Here is a 17,716-nt window from a genome sequence, read left to right on the forward strand (position 1 = left end):
AGTGGCTGTGACACTGCACCCATATTCATCACAGTGATATTATTATGATATGATTATGACATAGTTATGATGTATTTTATGGAAGATAAGTAGGGCTCCGTGTTTGTCACAGAGGTCTGGAAGTCATGGATTCCATGACTTTCCACGACCTCCGTGACTTCTGCGGGGGCCAGTGTGGCTGACCCCCAGGGCCACCCAAGCAGCTGGTTCCAGGGCCAGCTGCTCAGGTGGCCTTGGCGATAGCCACATCGGCTGCTGCTGGAGCGGCTCTGCAGCCAGCCGCTCTAGCAGCCCCACAGCCAACTGCACTGGCTGCTGCCGGAGTGCTGCCTGAGCTGCAGCCGGTACACCCAGCCTCCCCACAGCAGCAGCCTCTCGGGGTGACTGCCCCCCAGCAGCAGCCCTCCAGGATGCCCCCCCAACAGCAGCCCCCGGCTTCCCCTCAGCAGTGACCCCCTTAAGATTTAGTCAGAGGTATTTATACTATAAGTCATGGACAGGTCACGGACAATACACAAAAATTCATGGGCCTGGGACCTGTCCATGACTTTACTAAAAATATCCATGACTAAATCGTAGCCTTAAAGACAAGTCATGTGAGGTGTCATTGGAAAGGTTATGATTTGCTGAATATGATTATCCTATTTGTTTGCATGTATCATTTTTGTATCTGAAGTTATGAATATTGACTGTGTATCTATTTCACATGTAGCTATTCCTGGGCAACACTCACTAGGCAAAAGGCTCTCAGTCTAGATGGCTGGCTGGGAAGGGCCCATTCAAGTTAGTGAGCCATTAGTGAGAACAATAGGCCTTAGGAGAAACTTATCTCCCACCTGGGGAGCTTTCCTGAGGACACTACAAACAGCCTCCGAGTAATGGCTGCTGTGACACTACACGGACATGTAACCAGGTCACCTGGTGCTGGACACCATCTTGGAATACCAGTGTTTTTCCACTGACTGGCGTGGGAACCGAGCTTTGAAACAATGGTTTCCCGCCATATGTAAAAGTTACATAAGGCAGGGGAGGGACATCGTCGTGGTTCTTCAATGGCTCTCCACCCAAAGAGACTCCTGGAAACACCTGCGAACAAAGATGGAACTGGGGGGAAGGGCTGGACACAGGCTAAAGGGATTTTTAGCCTGTGAATGGAACACCTGTGGATTCCAAGCTTTAAACCAGTGCAGCTTGCCTCTTCAGAATCTGCAGCCTGCTTGTATCATCACTTAGGGTGAGGATCTGCTATTCAGATCCCATCTCTTTAGTATATTAAGCTTAGTTTGAATTTTTGTGTTTATTTGCTAGGTAATCTGCTTTCATCTGTTTGCTATCTCTTATAATCACTTAAAATCTATCTTTTGTAGTTAATAAACTTGTTTTTTTTGTCTAAAACCAGTGTATGGGAGTCATAACTTGGGGCAGAAAGCTGTTGTATATTTCCTCTCCACGTTGAGGGAAGGGGTGAATTTCGTGAGCTTATGCTGTACAGTTCCCTGTGCAGCACAAGATGGTATAATTTTAGGTTTACACTCCAGAAGGGGAGTGCGCCTCAGTAGCTGGAAAGTTCCCTAGCTGGAGCCTTCCCTTGCAAAGCTGATCACAGTGTCTGCATGCAACTGCAGTTGGGGTGTCCCTGCCTGTATGGGTGCTGGTGACAGTGCAGGCTGGAGCCTGGAGAGAGCTTGTCACGGCAGTACAGTGTAAAGGGAGCCCAGGCTGGTGGGTCAGGGGGCTCAGTGGTACCACAGTTCCAGGTGGCACCCAGGGGGGAATCTGTTGCAGTGGTAATATGTGGAGAGTGTAGGGATAAACAGGATGTGGGGGGAGAGGGAAGCAGAGACATGGGGGCCTGAGGGCAGAAGGGATATGTTTGGGAAAGGGGGTTGTGATGAGGAGATTGGTGCTCCATAAATGGAGATGTGGTGAGGGCTGGGGGTGCCTAGTCATTGAGTCCGAATGTTTTTTTAAAAGCTTCCTCTGTGCTCCTGCTTGAGCCCTCAACACTGCTGCCTTGGTGTATAGTGGAGCTGAGCCAGCAGTGCCATGTGGAGCCTTCCGAGCACTAATGTTCAAACCAGCATGTAGACATGAAACCTTTGAACAGCAGTGACATTTAGGACAAGTAACCAACCAATGAGAGCGCTTGACACATGAGACCAGTTGTCCTCATACCACAGTGATTACAGTCAATAGAAATGTAACATGCAAATTCACTGTAGAGGAAGGTTGTTGATAGATTGAATTACTTCTCGTATTACTATGGCCCCAGTTATGAATGTCTTAAGCAGTTAAGCTGACCCTTCTATAATAATTAGATATAAAAATCAGTAATAACTTAATTACAACTTAATTCTTCAAATGTAGCCTGTACCTAAGACTTCATTTGGTTTTAACTACACGGAAAGTTTGACAAATCTGTATTTTTCATTATTATAATAATTCAGGACAATAAAAGATCTAATAGTAAGTGCTAAATTTTTAAAGGACCCATGTAAAATTAATATAAATTTATAAACTAATTAACAAATTAACTTGTACATTTTTAGAAAAATAATCTGTACTCAAAGGCTAAACACGGTACCTTTGTGCTTCAAATATAACAAATAATTCCTCCTTTAGGTTGAAAACTCAGCTGAAGCTTTACTATGGAACCACAACTGGCAACTCCAGAATATTTGTCTAGGCCAGGTTGGTAGCACTACCTATTATTTAGGTTGCCCAACACTTCCAATTATAAGACCCCATTTCGGTTACTTATAACCGTGTCAAATTTTAACTATTTGGGCTGAAACTTTCCATGCCAGGTATCTGCCTCTGGCTGAATTGTTTTTTGAACATTTCAGCCAAACGCTTCAGCCATTTCTGAGCACAAGAGCTAGGGAATAAATTGTTTTGGCCTCACTAAGAAGTTCTAAGGACCTTTTCTTTGAAAAGCCCTAGCACCCCTTGCTCTCGGGCAGGGACTTGAAATTTGGTGTGGGGTGGAGGTGTGCCTTTCTGTGAGGAATGTGTCTTTTGCAGCGCCTGTAAAAATCCACCCAAATCTGGTAAAATTGTAAGCCTTTGAAATATAGCCATTTGCACATGCTCCATAGAGACCTGAGTTTCACAGTTTAATTCCCACAATCCCTAAGCATGTTCCTGCCAAGGGCTGAGCAGGACTTTCCATGCAATTGCAGCTCTGGGCTGTGCTGCGTCCCAGCACCTGAAATGAGAGCAGGAAGCCTGTTTGCCTGGTGCTGGGCACAAGCAGCCTGGAGGAGGAATAAGTTGCCTGATTCAAATACAGAGGAGACAAGCGTCAGACCTGTGCACAAGGGGGTAGGAGCAGGAGAGAGTGGGCTAGATTGGGACAAGCAACTTCACTGTAATCTTCTCATCAGTTTTAACCAAAAGGTTAGAAACAGGTTGACATTAAATTGTCCATATCAAGAGATAATTTCTTGAACATAGCTGCAGATCAGTTTGCTGCATGTTTCATTGACTGGAACCTTGTAAATATTTTTTTTCATGAAGCAAAAGAACAAATAGAATCCATCTTGCTCTCTCTTAGCTGTGCTGACTCTGCAAGGTTAACAGGAATAAAGAACAGAAAGAAACCGTTTTGTCACTGAAGTCAGCAGATAGGACTAAATACACACAGGGAGCAGATTTTCTAAGTAAAAAGGTACAATTTTTGCTTTTCAGAGTCAAAGTGCACTTTAGATATGTGATAATGTTAACTCTAAATGTATTTGCATTGTGTTTTAAAATATCAGACAGTGTTCATTAACATTGTTAATTAAACACAAAAGCATTTAATTTTCTGGGAAGGAAAGAGTGGTATAATTAGTCTAAATATCAACTTTAGGTGACTATAATCAATACAAAATGACATCATGTTACTCATCTGTAAGTGTGCTTTACTGTATAACAACAAAACCAATAAATAACAGGTTTAGTACAGTCATACAGCATGTCCAATCAGCATCTAGCTTGTGTAGAGTAGATTGGTATTATCAGTAGATAAATTAGACCCACTACAGATCCAGGCCTCCTTTTTCTTTCTGGACTTCAAGATGTCCATGATGTGTTGGAAGTTTTGCTCTCTTAAGTACCCCTGGAGTTTTTAACAGTAGAAAGAACAAAGAAAATATAACATTGGGGGGATTGGGGATGGCTTCTCTGAGAGGCTGACCTTTCCTCTTAATAGGTCAGCATGCTGCAGAGCCAGCATCTGTGGCCTTCTGAGACTTGCTCAGCTCACAAATTTGATTAAATTTTTGCTGGATTGGGCTTCACTATACATTTCCAGCAGCAGTAATCTTCTTCAGCTATTCATTTATTTACTGGCACACCTGTTTACAAATATACAAAGGAAATATTACAATTAAACAAAATACACAAGAGCAGCAGATGGATAGTGCATGATGGCAGGAATAAATTAGGTGAATTATAACAGTAGAGGTGTTACAGTTGCAGCCAGGAAGATAACCAAGTGCGCTGAAGTCAAATGAAGGACTACTCTCATTTGATGTTTCTTCCCTTGCAAGCAATTCTTCTCAGGTAAAACTTGAACAGGAAAATTTGGATTTCAAAGTGATTGCTCTACCTATTCAGGCACAGCAGAACTTCCATTAGCTTTTCTGGTCTCCTTTTTAAATCCCTTTATGGCACCCAGGAACTAAGTATGAGAACTATTTTTCAGTTCCACCATGCTCCTTGTGTCCCCAAAAGTATTCTCCCAATCTCTCTCTCCTCCCAGGCCCCTCACCTGATTCTTTACTCACCCCTCAGCTCAGCAAAGCAGAAACCCACAAATCCCCATAATCTACCACTACCTTTCAGCCTATACATAGGACCAATTCATTACCGCTCTCATTCTTCCTCCCTGCTCTGCTGACAGGTCTTTGTCTAACTTGCTCTTAAAAATCTCCAATGACGGAGATCCCACAACCTCCCTGGGCAATTTATTCCAGTGCTTAACCACCCTGACCATTAGGAAGCTTTTCCTAATGTCCAACCTAAACTGCCCTTCCTGTAATTTAAATCCATTCCTGCTTGTCATCAGAGGTTAAGGAGAACAATTTTAATCCCTCCTCCTTGTAACAACCTTTTATGTACTTGAAAACTGTTATCGTGTCCCCTCTCAATCTTCTCTTCTCCAGACAAAACAAAATCAATTTTTTCAATCTTCCCTCATAGGTCATGTTTTCTAGATATTTAATATTTTTTGTTGCTCTTCTCTGGACTTTCTCCAATTTGTCTACATCTTTCCTGAAATGTGGCGCCCAGAACTGGACACAATACTCCAGTTGAGGCCTAATCAGCGCAGAGTAGAGCGGAAGAATTACCTCCAGTGTCTTGCTTACAACACTCCTGCTAATACATCCCAGAATGATGTTTGCTTTTTCTGCCACAATGTTACACTTTTGATTCACATTTAGCTTGTGATCCACTATGACCCCCAGATCCTTTTTCCATAGTACTCCTTCCTAGGAAGTCATTTCCCATTTTGTATGTGTGCAACTGATTGTTCCTGCCTAAGTGGAGTACTTTGCGTTTGTCTGTATTGAATTTCATCTTATTTACTTCAGACCATTCCTCCAGTTTCATTTTGAATTTTAATCCTATCCTCCAAAGCACATGCAACTCCTCCCAGCTTGGTATCATCCACAAAATTTATAAGTGTACTCTATATGCCATTATATAAATCATTGATGAACAGAACCAGACCCAGAACGGATCCCTGTGGGATGCCACTCAAAATTCCCTTCATCCTTCACTACGAAGCACTGATAACTCCTCTCTGGGAATAGTTTTTAATCAGTTATGCACCCACCTTATAGTAGCTCCATCTAGGTTGTATTTCCCTAGTTTGTTTATGAGAAGGTCATGCAAGACAGTATCAAAAGCCTCACTAAACTCAAGATATAATACATCTACTGCTTCCCCCCATCCACAAGGCTTGTTACCCTGTCAAAGAAAGCTATTATGTTGTTCTTGACAAATTCATTTTGACTGTTACTTATCACCTTATTATCTACTAGGTGTTTGCAAACTGATTGCTTAATTATTTGCTCCATTATCTTTCCGGGTACAGAAGTTAAGCTGACTGGTCTGTAATTCCCCGGGTTGACCTTATTTCCCTTTTTATAAATTGGCACTATATTTGCCCCTTTCCCAGTCCTCTGAAAACTCTCCCATCTTCCCTGACTTTTCGAAGATAATCGCTAATGGCTCAGATATCTCCTCAGTCAGCTCCTTGAATATTCTACGATGTATTTCATCAGGCCCTGGTGACTCGAAGACATCTAACTTGTCTAAAGAAGCAACAGAGGGTCCTGTGGCACCTTTAAGACTAACAGAAGTATTGGGAGCATAAGCTTTTGTGGGTAAGAACCTCACTTCTTCAGATGCAAGAAGGTCTTGCATCTGAAGAAGTGAGGTTCTTACCCATGAAAGCTTATGCTCCCACTACCTCTGTTAGTCTTAAAGGTGCCACAGGACCCTCTGTTGCTTTTTACAGATTCAGACTAACACGGCTACCCTTCTGATACTTAACTCGTCTAAGTAATTTTTAATTTGTTCTTTCCTATTTTAGCCTTAGATCCTACCTCATTTTCACTGGCATTCACTATGTTAGATGTCCAATCGCTACTAACCTGTCTGATGATTACTGAAAAAAAAGAGGCATTTAGCACTTCTGCCGTTTCCACATTTTCTGTTATTGTTTTTCCCCTCTCATTGAGTAATGGGCTTATCATAATAGCTTTCTCCACTAGTCAAGATTTTTAATGGTCAGTGCCATAAAAAGACTATTATATTATCCCTTTTATTCCTGGACGGCGGCACCTCAATTTTACATAATTTGTTTACATGGATCCACTATTTAATTTGATTTGTTTTCCTATAAGTTTTACAATTTTACAAACAAGTGTTCAGGAGAAAAGAGGAATAATTAAGGAGGATTATTCTGGCTGAACTGGGTTCACCAAAAATAAGATGAGCATGTTTATTAGTAGCTATTTAACTTTACTTTGTCATAACCTAGAAAGGCCTCAAAGGTTCTCTTGTGGTCGCTGAATAAAGCAGAAATATGTTTAATGTCAAACATCATTCACATTGATCTAAATATCACGAAAACATGTTTCCTTTCAAAAAGGAAATCTTGTCGGACATTAATCCAGAAAGCTCTTCCTAAGGATCAATTGCCAATCTTTTTTGAAAATCCACATCATGTTTCAAAACAGGGCTTTGACATTTTATAAAATAAGAGTGAGCATGCTCAGTACCTCATTTGCATATCTTATTCATTAAAAAAAACCTGGAATGGGTAAAACTATAATCCTCTGTCAGGACTAATGAAATGCAATATTTGAAGTTTTACAATTGATCTGTTTTTGAGTTAGGTAAGAAAAATACATGAGCTTTAAAATGATCTTTTTTTGTATTCTTTTAACTCAGAAATGGATAAATTAGTTTTTGCCAAAAATGAGTAAGGGAGTTGGGGGAGAATCTCTTTCACTCCATGTTTCATCCTGGAAATATTTTTGTTAAAGTTATGACAGGCTTGTAAAAGGGTTTTTAATAAAAATTCTTTCTAACCCTTAATTAGGCAGTTACTAGAGTGTAACATGTCATTTTTAGAGTTATCTAAGGACTTTTCTAAACAGCAAGTAACTGAACTGCAAGCCAAGGTGTGAATCTATAGCCCACCAGCTACAGTCTCAGATTTTCACTGCACTATAGCCGAGTCGACATGGGATGTTACTGTGTGGCAAGCTGGTGCATTGTAGATTCACACCCTGGCTTGCAGCACAGTAACTTGCTCTGCAGACAAGCCCTAAGCAATGCTTTGGCATGATAAAGAGGGGGATGTACCACATAACAGAGTGTAAAAAGCAGAAGAGGCTCATTTAGTTCCCTATTAATATATGCTAATTTCTGTGATGGCAGATACTTTGCATCTGAAAAAATATTACAAAATACAAGATGGTTGTACTGAATTACATTGTCCCTAGCCCAAGGAAGATAAAGGGAAACAAAACTGACTTGGACAGCTGAACTGTGCAATCCTTGAATCCTCATTTTATTTAGTTTAAAACTAGGCTGTCGATTAATCATAGTTAATTCACGCGATTAACTAAAAAAAAATGAATCGCGATTAAAAAAATTAATCATGATTAATTGCAGTTTTCATTGCGCTGTTAAACAACAGAATACCAAATGAAATTTATTAAATATTTTGGATGTTTTTCTACATTTTCATATATATTGTATTCTGCATTGTAATTGAAATTAAAGTGTATATTATTTTTTATTACAAATATTTGCACTGTAAAAAATGATAAACTAAATAAATAGTATTTTACAGCTCACCTCATACAAATACTGTAGTGCAATCTGTTTATTGTGAAAGTGCAACTTACAAATTTAGGGTTTTTTTGTTACATAACTGCACTCAAAAATGAAACAATGTAAAACTTCAGAGCCTAGAAGTCCACTCAGTCCTACTTGTTCACCAATCACTAAGACAAACAAGTATGTTTACATTTACTGGAGATAATGCTGCCCTCTTCTTATTTACAAAGTCACCAGAAAGTGAGAACGGGCATTTGCATGGCACTTTTGTATCTGGCATTGGAAGGTATTTACATGCCGGATATGCTAAACATTCGTATGCCCCTTCATGCTTCAGCCACCATTCCAGAGGACATGCTTCCATGCTGATGACGCTCGTTAAAAAATAATGCGTTAATTAAATTTGTGATTGAACTCCTTGAGGGAGAATTGTATGGCCCCTACTCTGTTTTACTCACCTTCTGATATATATTTCATGTTATAGCAGTCTCGGATAATGACCCAGCACATGTTGTCCATTTTAAGAACACTTTCACTGCAGATTTGACAAAACACAAAGAAGGCACCAACGTGAGATTTCTAAAGATAGCTACAGCACTCGACCCAAGGTTTAACAATCTGAAGTGCCTTCCAAAATCTGAGAGGGACGAGGTTTGGCACATGCTTTCAGAAGTCTTAAAAGAGCAACACTCCAATGTGGAAACTACAGAACCCGAACCACCAAAAAAGAAAATCAACCTTTTGCTGGTGGCATCTGACTCAGATAATGAAAATGATCATACATCGGTCTGCACTGCTTTGGATTGATATCAAGCAGAACCTGTCATCAGCATGGACGCAAGTCCCCTGGAATAGTGGTGGAAGCATGAAGGGACATTTTAATCTTTAGCGCATCTGGCACATAAATCTTTTGCGACACCAGCTACAACAGTGCCATGAGAACGCCTGTTCTCACTTTCAGGTAACATTGTAAACCAGAAGCGAGCAGCATTATCTTCTGCAAATGTAAATAAACTTGTTTGTCTGAACGACTGGCTGAACAAGAAGTAGGACTGAGTGGACTTGCAGGCTCTAAAATTTTACATTGTTTAATTTTTGAATGCAGTTATTTTTTGTACATAATTCTACATTTTTAAGTTCAACTTTCATGATAAAGAGATTGCACTACGGTACTTGTATTAGGTGAACTGAAAAATACAATTTTTTTTGTTTTTTTAAAGTGCAAATACTTGTAATCAAAAATAAATATAAAGTGAGCAGGGTACACTTTGTATTCTGTGTTGTAATTAAAATCAATATATTTGAAAATGTAGAAAACATCCAATAATGTTTTAATAAATGGTATTCTATTATTAACAGTGTGATTAATCACGCGATTAATCACAATTAACTTTTTAATCGCTTGACAGCCCTATTTAAAACATATTCATATTTATTATGTTGCCTTCAATTTCATAAGAGTTTTAGTATGTCAAAAAGGGACACATAGAAAATAGCAAGACAACAAAATTAAAGCTTAAAAAAGTAGATGTCATTTGGTACCTTATTGAGAGATCTGAACCCTCAGGAAAAAGTATGCATACTTGATACTACACCTCTCTCATCAGAACATCCTAAAGAATTCACAAATATGTTCATGTTTCTGTTGCCAGTTAACTTTCCAGAGTTGCAGGTGTATATTGTGAAAAGGATGATTCTGTGTTTCATGCTATTACATCGGGTTTCAGAGGTTTGCAGATAAACGTAGAGATGGAAAAATGAATTAGGCATCCCTGATATCCATTAATGGCTACAACTTTTAATATTCGGACCAAAATGAAGGTATTTTATTGTTCTTTAGATTCTTTATCAAATCTGCATCAGGTGACATTTGTTTCAGCTATGAAAAAATTGACTCACTGTTCTTGCTCCTTGTAATAATATTAAAAACACGTAGACCTAAATGCTCCTTGCACTGAAAAAGCAGTTGATTAAAACATTATACTATTCAGATTAAAAACGTATACTACATACATATGTATGTCTATTTGAGATTTATGCAACAGTGTTTTAAATGTTTCAATACTATTGAATATAATATTGCATATTAGTAGGATTGTCTGTTACTTACTATTACATGAGCAAACACAACATCACTGAAAAGTACAATATAGGCTGGAAAAAGTTACAATGTAGTTTTCCTAGGGTATAACTAAGGGAAACCAACTATGGAGGTTTCAGTTGCTGCCCTACATTATTTATCCGCCTTAGCCTTTTTTACAGCTTTAGAACATACCAACCTCCAAGAATGCCTCAAACGTTATATTGGCATATCTGACTCCCCTTCTCACCAGGTTTCATTCCCAAACCATTTCAAAATTCAACTCAAAATACATTTCTTTTTTACTGCTAAATCTATAGTTTTTAGTGCTCATTATACAACAATCTCATACTACTCCAAACCTGCAGGAAACCGGACAAATTCAACAAGAATGGGTTTAATGCAGCAGCCCACAACTCTGTTAAATGAATTCCAAAACATATATATGGGAATTAGAGTGAAGCTGCCCTCCCACCCTACTTTTTAACTACCAGGCAGTTATTTGGGTCCAGTGTGGTAAGATTATCCAGCCTTACTCCAGTAGCCTTCAACCGGGGATTCAGCCTGTGCTGAGATCCCTTAAACCCTCCTCTTGTATGGAGGATGTGGGTACTCAGGAAGGTGACTGAGGGTTTGTCTACTCTTGAAATGCTACAGCGGCACAGCTGCAGTTGCACCTCTGTAACGCTTCAGTTTAGATGCTACCTACACTGATGGAAGGGATTCTCCTGTCAGTGTAGATAATCCACCTCCCTGAGAGGTGGTAGAATTCTTCCATCAACCTAGCACTGTCTTCACCAGAAGTTAGTCAGCTTAACTACATTGCACAGGGATGGGAATTTTTCAAACCATTGGAGTGATGAAGCTGGGTCAACCCAACTTTTTAGTGTAAACCAGGCCTCTGTCTGCGGAAACTTAAGACCACCCTGTAGTGAGGTGGTCTGGCTCCCCGCTGCCCTGGAGAGGGACGAGCCTTTCTGGACACCAAAGTGGGTGGAGCCAGCAAACCCTGCACCAGCCCCTCAGAGGTCAAGGCGCAGGACAGGAAGTATAAAAACCCAGAACTCACTTGAAGCTCAGTCACTGGAGACCATGGCGATCGGTGGCCAACCCGAGGACTGGCCAGACCAGCCAACGCCTGATGCTAGCCCGAATCCAGAGATGCTGCCAAGACACTGGTTTTATGGCCAATTACAACAATTTCTAACACACCCTAATGCAAGTTAACCCTTGATTGTCCTACGATTGCAGAGTTGTTAATTGCTCACTTCATTTTAAGTGGTCTCCTACAACGTGCGAACATCTTATGCTTAACAATGTGTCCCACCGTGTATTTAGCTTAGACACCCTGGTTATCTTCTCCAGGCCTGAGGAAGAGCTCTGTGATGCTTGAAAGCTTCCACCAACAAAAGTTGGTCCCATAAAAGACATTTCATCAGCCACATTATCTCTCTTATATAAAAATATGCTGCATTGTAACCCTATTCTGTGCATACAAACTTGAGATTTTTTGTGCATGTGTTAATGCTTATTATATAGTATTTAAAAGCCTTTACATAAAAGTCTGTTTACTTCTAGAAATATATATTATAATTATCACTGATATATGAAATGAAAAACAATGATGAATTAGATTTCTAAGATGTTTCCTCAACATAATTTTTTTCTGCATTATTATACAGGAATATTACACAGTATACTAATTTGCATCCATCTGAACATTAAATTTTCCAACTGTGGCATGTCGTTTGTGACAACCATCTGCTCAGACGTCACTTTTCTCTTAATCAGTCCACTTAACATTAAAGTCAACAATAACAATTTCTGCAGAGACACTGTAAAAGTGATAAAGTTGTTTATATTTTTGCATTTAATTTACCATGCACTCCTACCACTTATGTTCTAACTAGATAACATTTCTGGAGCATCAAACAAAATGAAAAAAATACAAAACCCAATGTAAAGCCTGAATTCTTCAAGCTCTGCATGTTCTTGCGTAATAAAAATGTGTTACAGTTCTGATCACAGACCACTGGAATGTTATAAACTCTAATTTTAGTTAAAAAACTGAATTAAGAGCTATTTCAAGAATCACGATTCAGTTTCTTTAATGAGAATGAAAATTTAAAAGAGCTAAGCTTAATCTTGGGGCATAACTCAGTTTCACATAACAGAATTTGTTTTTAATCTATTTAGATAGATAGATAGATAGATAGATAGATAGATAGATAGATAGATAGATAGATAGATAGATAGAGCATTGCTAACTACATAAACAAAATCCCTTTGTGTCCAAATGAAGTTATTTATGTTAAAAAGTCAGGTACTCAAAAGTTAGGAAGCGCGAGGATTAAGGTTGCACAGGCAACCTTAATCCTGCCCCTTATGTGTACATATCTGTGACCCAAGAACCTCTTGATGCCAACTGGCTGAGCACACAGGGTGACAGGGACCACCTGGGTTCACCAAAAGAATGTCATGTAAGGTTTCTAATGACAGCTTGTATTACACTGGTCATCATAATCATTGCAAGACGTATGTATGGAAAATAAGTGAGGCGTTAGATATATATATATATACAAAAAATCATGTTCTTGAGGTCTGCAGTTAAAAAAGGTTATGCCTTAAACAAGCTTCTCCAGACAGGAGCTGGGAAACACTTATCTCCATGGCAGCCCATTGTGTATTGTGTGTGTTATCATAGCAATCTGTTAGCATACTGAGTCAAAAGCTACTTCAGAGATTGTGGAGACTTCAGAGGAAAATCAACAGGAAGAAGTAAACAGCACAAAGGGTGGGACCCTATTTTCAGGTGCAGCTCAAAGGTTTGGTCTTGTCTATCTGGGGGTGCAGAGACTTTGGGTAGGCTATTCTGTAGGAAAAAGGGAACATCCTCTGAGTTAAGTTTAGGCTCTAGAAAGCATGTTATGATTTTGTTTTATATGTAATCATTTGTTTCCAGTATTCTTACTTTCCATCATTTGAATCTTTGTTCTTCGACAATATATTTATACTACAAACAAAAATAAGTCTATCTAAGTGCTGTGTGTTAAGTGGAGTGGTGATCCTGACTTAAAACTAGTAAGCTGAGGTATACTATTCCTTAGGGAATAGGGAATCTAAGAATTTTGAGAGTGTTCAGTGGTACAGAGGCTGAACACTACAGAGGAATGCCCAGAGGAGTTGGCAGACTGTGTGTGCCTATCACTAACCTGAGAGACAAGATGGGTGAAATAGTATCTTTTTTTGGACCAACTTCTTCAGGTCTGGAGAAGAGCTCTGTGTAAGCTCGAAAGCTTGTCTCTCTCATCAACAGAAGTTGGTCCAATAAAAGATATTACCTCACCCACCTCTTTCTAATATCCTGGGACCAACATAGCTACAACAACATCACAAATATCACTAACCTGTACAACCAGAGTGAGGCCTGGAAGGCAGTGGTTGTGTTGCCAGAGACTGGTGGAGTCAGGGAGCTGAACCACAAAAGGCACAGACAAGACATCCTCACACTAAGGGCAGGTGGTAAAAAGGTGCATCACAACTGTGGGTACCCCGGGAAGTATCACAATATCATGAAACAGTCCTTAATTACATCATCACATACTGTTTTTTTCCACAAGATCCCTGCCTCATTCAGTGCAAAGAGATGGATGGTGCTCAGGAAATGATTCATAAGAAGAGTTCAAAATGGCATCCAATAAAGGAAATGGTCTTTCATTTTTGTATTGGAGTGTCATTTAAGTAAGGGCTGCTTCCCTTCTAATATATTCCAGTTGGGCTAAAGGGGACCGTTGCTCCTCAGATTTGTGACTTTCAAACAACTTTTCATCTCTAAAATGTTCTTTCCTTCACTACACCAAACTGTGCCCGATGCAAATACCTCTCCTATGATATTTCCCACAACACCTTACCCAGAGCCTCAGCAACTATAGTGCCAGTATTCATCATACAGCAGCCACTAAAGATAACCTCCTTCAGCACTGCAATGCCAATGTGTGACTACTTGCTAATCTGGAATGCAAAACCTTTTAACTTCTTTCTTCCCAAAGCCTAAAGGGCTAAAGCCTCATATGGCCACCCTGAGGGCTGTCTCTTGCATGACAACATATAGCACTGTCCTCTAAGGTACCAAACTAACAGCCTAAATATATTGTTAGATGCAATATAAATATGATGTAGTGTAATCAGGGCCTCAATGCAATCTAATTTACACATCTGCTTGTGCACTATGGATTTTCTTTAAAATTCTCTAAAAACTATTCCTTGCATGGTCCTTTACTTTGAATTTTGACAACTGACAGATATTTTTCTTTTCATAAGAGGGGCTTCCCAAGGGTGTGTTTCAGAGGTCAAATGTCACAGCGACTTAGAAAAAAATTACTGAATCAGATCCCAAGTTTAGCTCAATATTTTGATCTGAAGTTTATTTTGACAGAAATGACAGCCTGGGCAAATGCGTATACTATTTTATGGGCTACAGTAGATAATAAATCTGAACTGAGAAGTGGACTAACATTTTTGTGATTTATTTTTTTTAAAAGATTCCTTATTCCTTCTTACCTGACTTAAAAAAACTCATGAAAGCTATTTTATTGTAATGATATTGATAGACTCCTTTATTTATTCATATTTTAATAATGTATTTATAATGTCCTTAATCAGAAATCAAGCTGAAATGTGATATTTGTGCCAATGAAGTAAAAACCATTTGTGAAGGCTTTAAAGTAAAGCAGAAAATAAATACTTACATGTAGCTCCTTGTTTACATATATTCACGTGCAATTCTACCAAATAGCTGCAGGATTTCACATATGAAAGGTGAAGATTACTGTCAGGAATATTACCATGTTTTTATCTTTTTCTTTTTCCTTTGTTTTTTTGGAAGGAAACTTATTACTTACCCAACATTTTCTGCATCTTCATCACACTCAGCCCTGTATTTGCAAGCCCCACATTTGGAGTGTTTTCTGTGAACTTCTGTTCCAGATCCTTCATACTCTAAATAAAACAAGGCAGTGTCATCAGAAAATGTAACTTCTTTCACATTATGCTATGACTCTGTCTACACAAATTAGTTTGCCTTTCAACAGGAAAGCAGCTTGTAGGCATAGCATTGTCATATATTTATAGCACAGTCATTAGCCTCACTAGTATTACTTCTTCCAAAATTGGGCAACAACTAAGGTTTGATAGAGTGATAACAATTACAAGATAGCACACAAAAACGAAAAACAAACAAAGAAACATTGCTTCATTGGTTATTTACTACTCCTTTATTGTACAGAGTGATTTGCTATTGATTTTCCTCAGTTCTCTAAATCTGACACTAATATACATACTAGCTAATTTAAAGGAAACTTTATTTGCCACTAACACCATATAAAACATGCACCTTTTAATGCCATTTGACTAGTAATTTAATAATGTTCAGGTAAAGAACATATACATAGCCAAGCAGAAAGAAGGGAAAATATTTTAATTGAAGTTCTGTAATTATAGACATAGTTCCATATAACTACTTATTACATATAATGATTTTTTCCTCTGTGTATGCGAGGATAGATTTTCTTTCATTTTGTACTAGATTATACTAATTTCTCATAGTTTCAGCCTTATTCCTTTTCATCAGTGGTTTAGGACAAACAGAAGACCCAGTGCATTATCCTGATAAGATACTGGTAGAAATGGAACTTCCTGTAGAAGATAGAGCATATCTCCAAGGTTCAAAAACATTGGTCCTACAGGCAACAGCATTATTCTTGTGGTTCACACTGACATCACAGCTCATCAGTCACATGGGAGGAAAATGTAGATCCACAATGTTCTGATGCAGGACAATCTAGAATTTGATAGATGCCTAATTTAGAACTGTTATGACACATTTGGTGGAATATTATAGTGAATAGTGTCATCTTTTTTTCTCCACGAGTTCATAAAAAATATCAAGCTGATCAATAAAAATATAGTTTTCAAATTCAAAGTGCAGAACAATGTAACTATAAGAATATTAAGCTCTTCAAAGGTACAAAAAGTTCACTGGGCCAAAAGTACTGCATTGTTAGAAGGACATGATGTATTTTAAAGACATTATCACATGTCAAACATTGCTTGTCCGATCACTGTGAATCTCTGCACACTACAGGATCCCTACACACCATAATGACCTACATTTCTGTTAATTGATTCTAAATTAAAAACTCACCATGAAAGCATAATATGAAAACATGTTTCATATTTCAAAGCTCACATTTTTTCTAAACTATTGTCACAGCTTTCTTGCCTTTATTAGTGGCCAAGTTAAAGCTAAATATAAAATCTACTTGAACCAAAAACACATTAAAAATCAAACATATTTTAATGTTAGATGGGCAATATAAATATAAAATTATCAAACACAACCAAAACTGTGTCTAGTTATATTTTATAACACATTTCTATTTATGCTCAGTGCACCTTAAAGAATTAAATCTGTCTTTATCCTTTTAAGAACACATTTTTTTCCATACTGGACTAAAAATAATATTGCAGAGAAATAGCTTAAAATAATGTGGTTAATTTAATGTCCTATTTTTTTTACATTTGGAGTTCTGCAGGCAAATTTTCAATCTCAATAATACCATTAAAGGAACACTCTAACATTGCAATACAGTGAATTAAAAAAAAATTGTTTAAAATAATTTCAGATACTAACTGTCCCTGAGTCACACTGCCAAATTTTTGTGGTTTTTACAATCACATTTTCCTACTTTTAAAGTGATTTTCTCTGTTTTGTTGACTTTTAAAAGACTCAAACAGGGAAAACTGACTATACTGAAACAGTAAAATTGACTATATAAAATACAAAATGTTGTCAAAGATAAAGTTAGTAACAGAGAGAAGTATTTTCTCTCATCTTCTCTTATAGTAGTCTTGTGTGCTACTGGTAACAACAGTCAGTTAAACAAATTAAGCTAGAAGTGTAAATTCTAAGTTGTTGGTATCCCTTAAATACAGCATGCCTGGGAGTATGGAACAGGAAGAAGTCCCCTTGTTCCTATACGTGGCTTCTTGGACCTTGGGTGTAGATGCACCTGGAGCAGGTAAACTGGGATTAGATAGATAAAGAGATGAGTAAAGTCTTGGCTCCATTTCTTACTCAGCGGACAGCACAGCTGAGAAAGCATGAGGAGCGGTGGATGTAATAATTTATAGCTAGTATAACTTCAGATTAATAGATTATAAAGACAGAAGGGACCATTGTCATAATCATTATCTGACCTCCAACAGACCATAGGACTTCCCTGAATCAAT

The 17,716-nt window shown here is 38.4% G+C and overlaps 1 protein-coding gene across 2 annotated transcripts in view; it reads right to left on the reverse strand.

Annotated features, from left to right (window-relative positions):
• The window catches only part of TMEFF1 (transmembrane protein with EGF like and two follistatin like domains 1), a 209,828-nt gene that overhangs the window by 34,092 nt on the left and 158,020 nt on the right, over window positions 1-17,716 (reverse strand). For both annotated transcript variants that reach the window (XM_005296567.4, XM_024106196.3), the window contains exon 5: window positions 15,328-15,424. In XM_005296567.4, the coding sequence (XP_005296624.2) occupies window positions 15,328-15,424 (97 nt within the window). The remainder of the gene's footprint in view (window positions 1-15,327; window positions 15,425-17,716) is intronic.

This window comes from Chrysemys picta, chromosome 2 (genome assembly GCF_011386835.1).
Source record: "Chrysemys picta bellii isolate R12L10 chromosome 2, ASM1138683v2, whole genome shotgun sequence".
Classification (NCBI taxonomy): domain Eukaryota; kingdom Metazoa; phylum Chordata; order Testudines; family Emydidae; genus Chrysemys; species Chrysemys picta.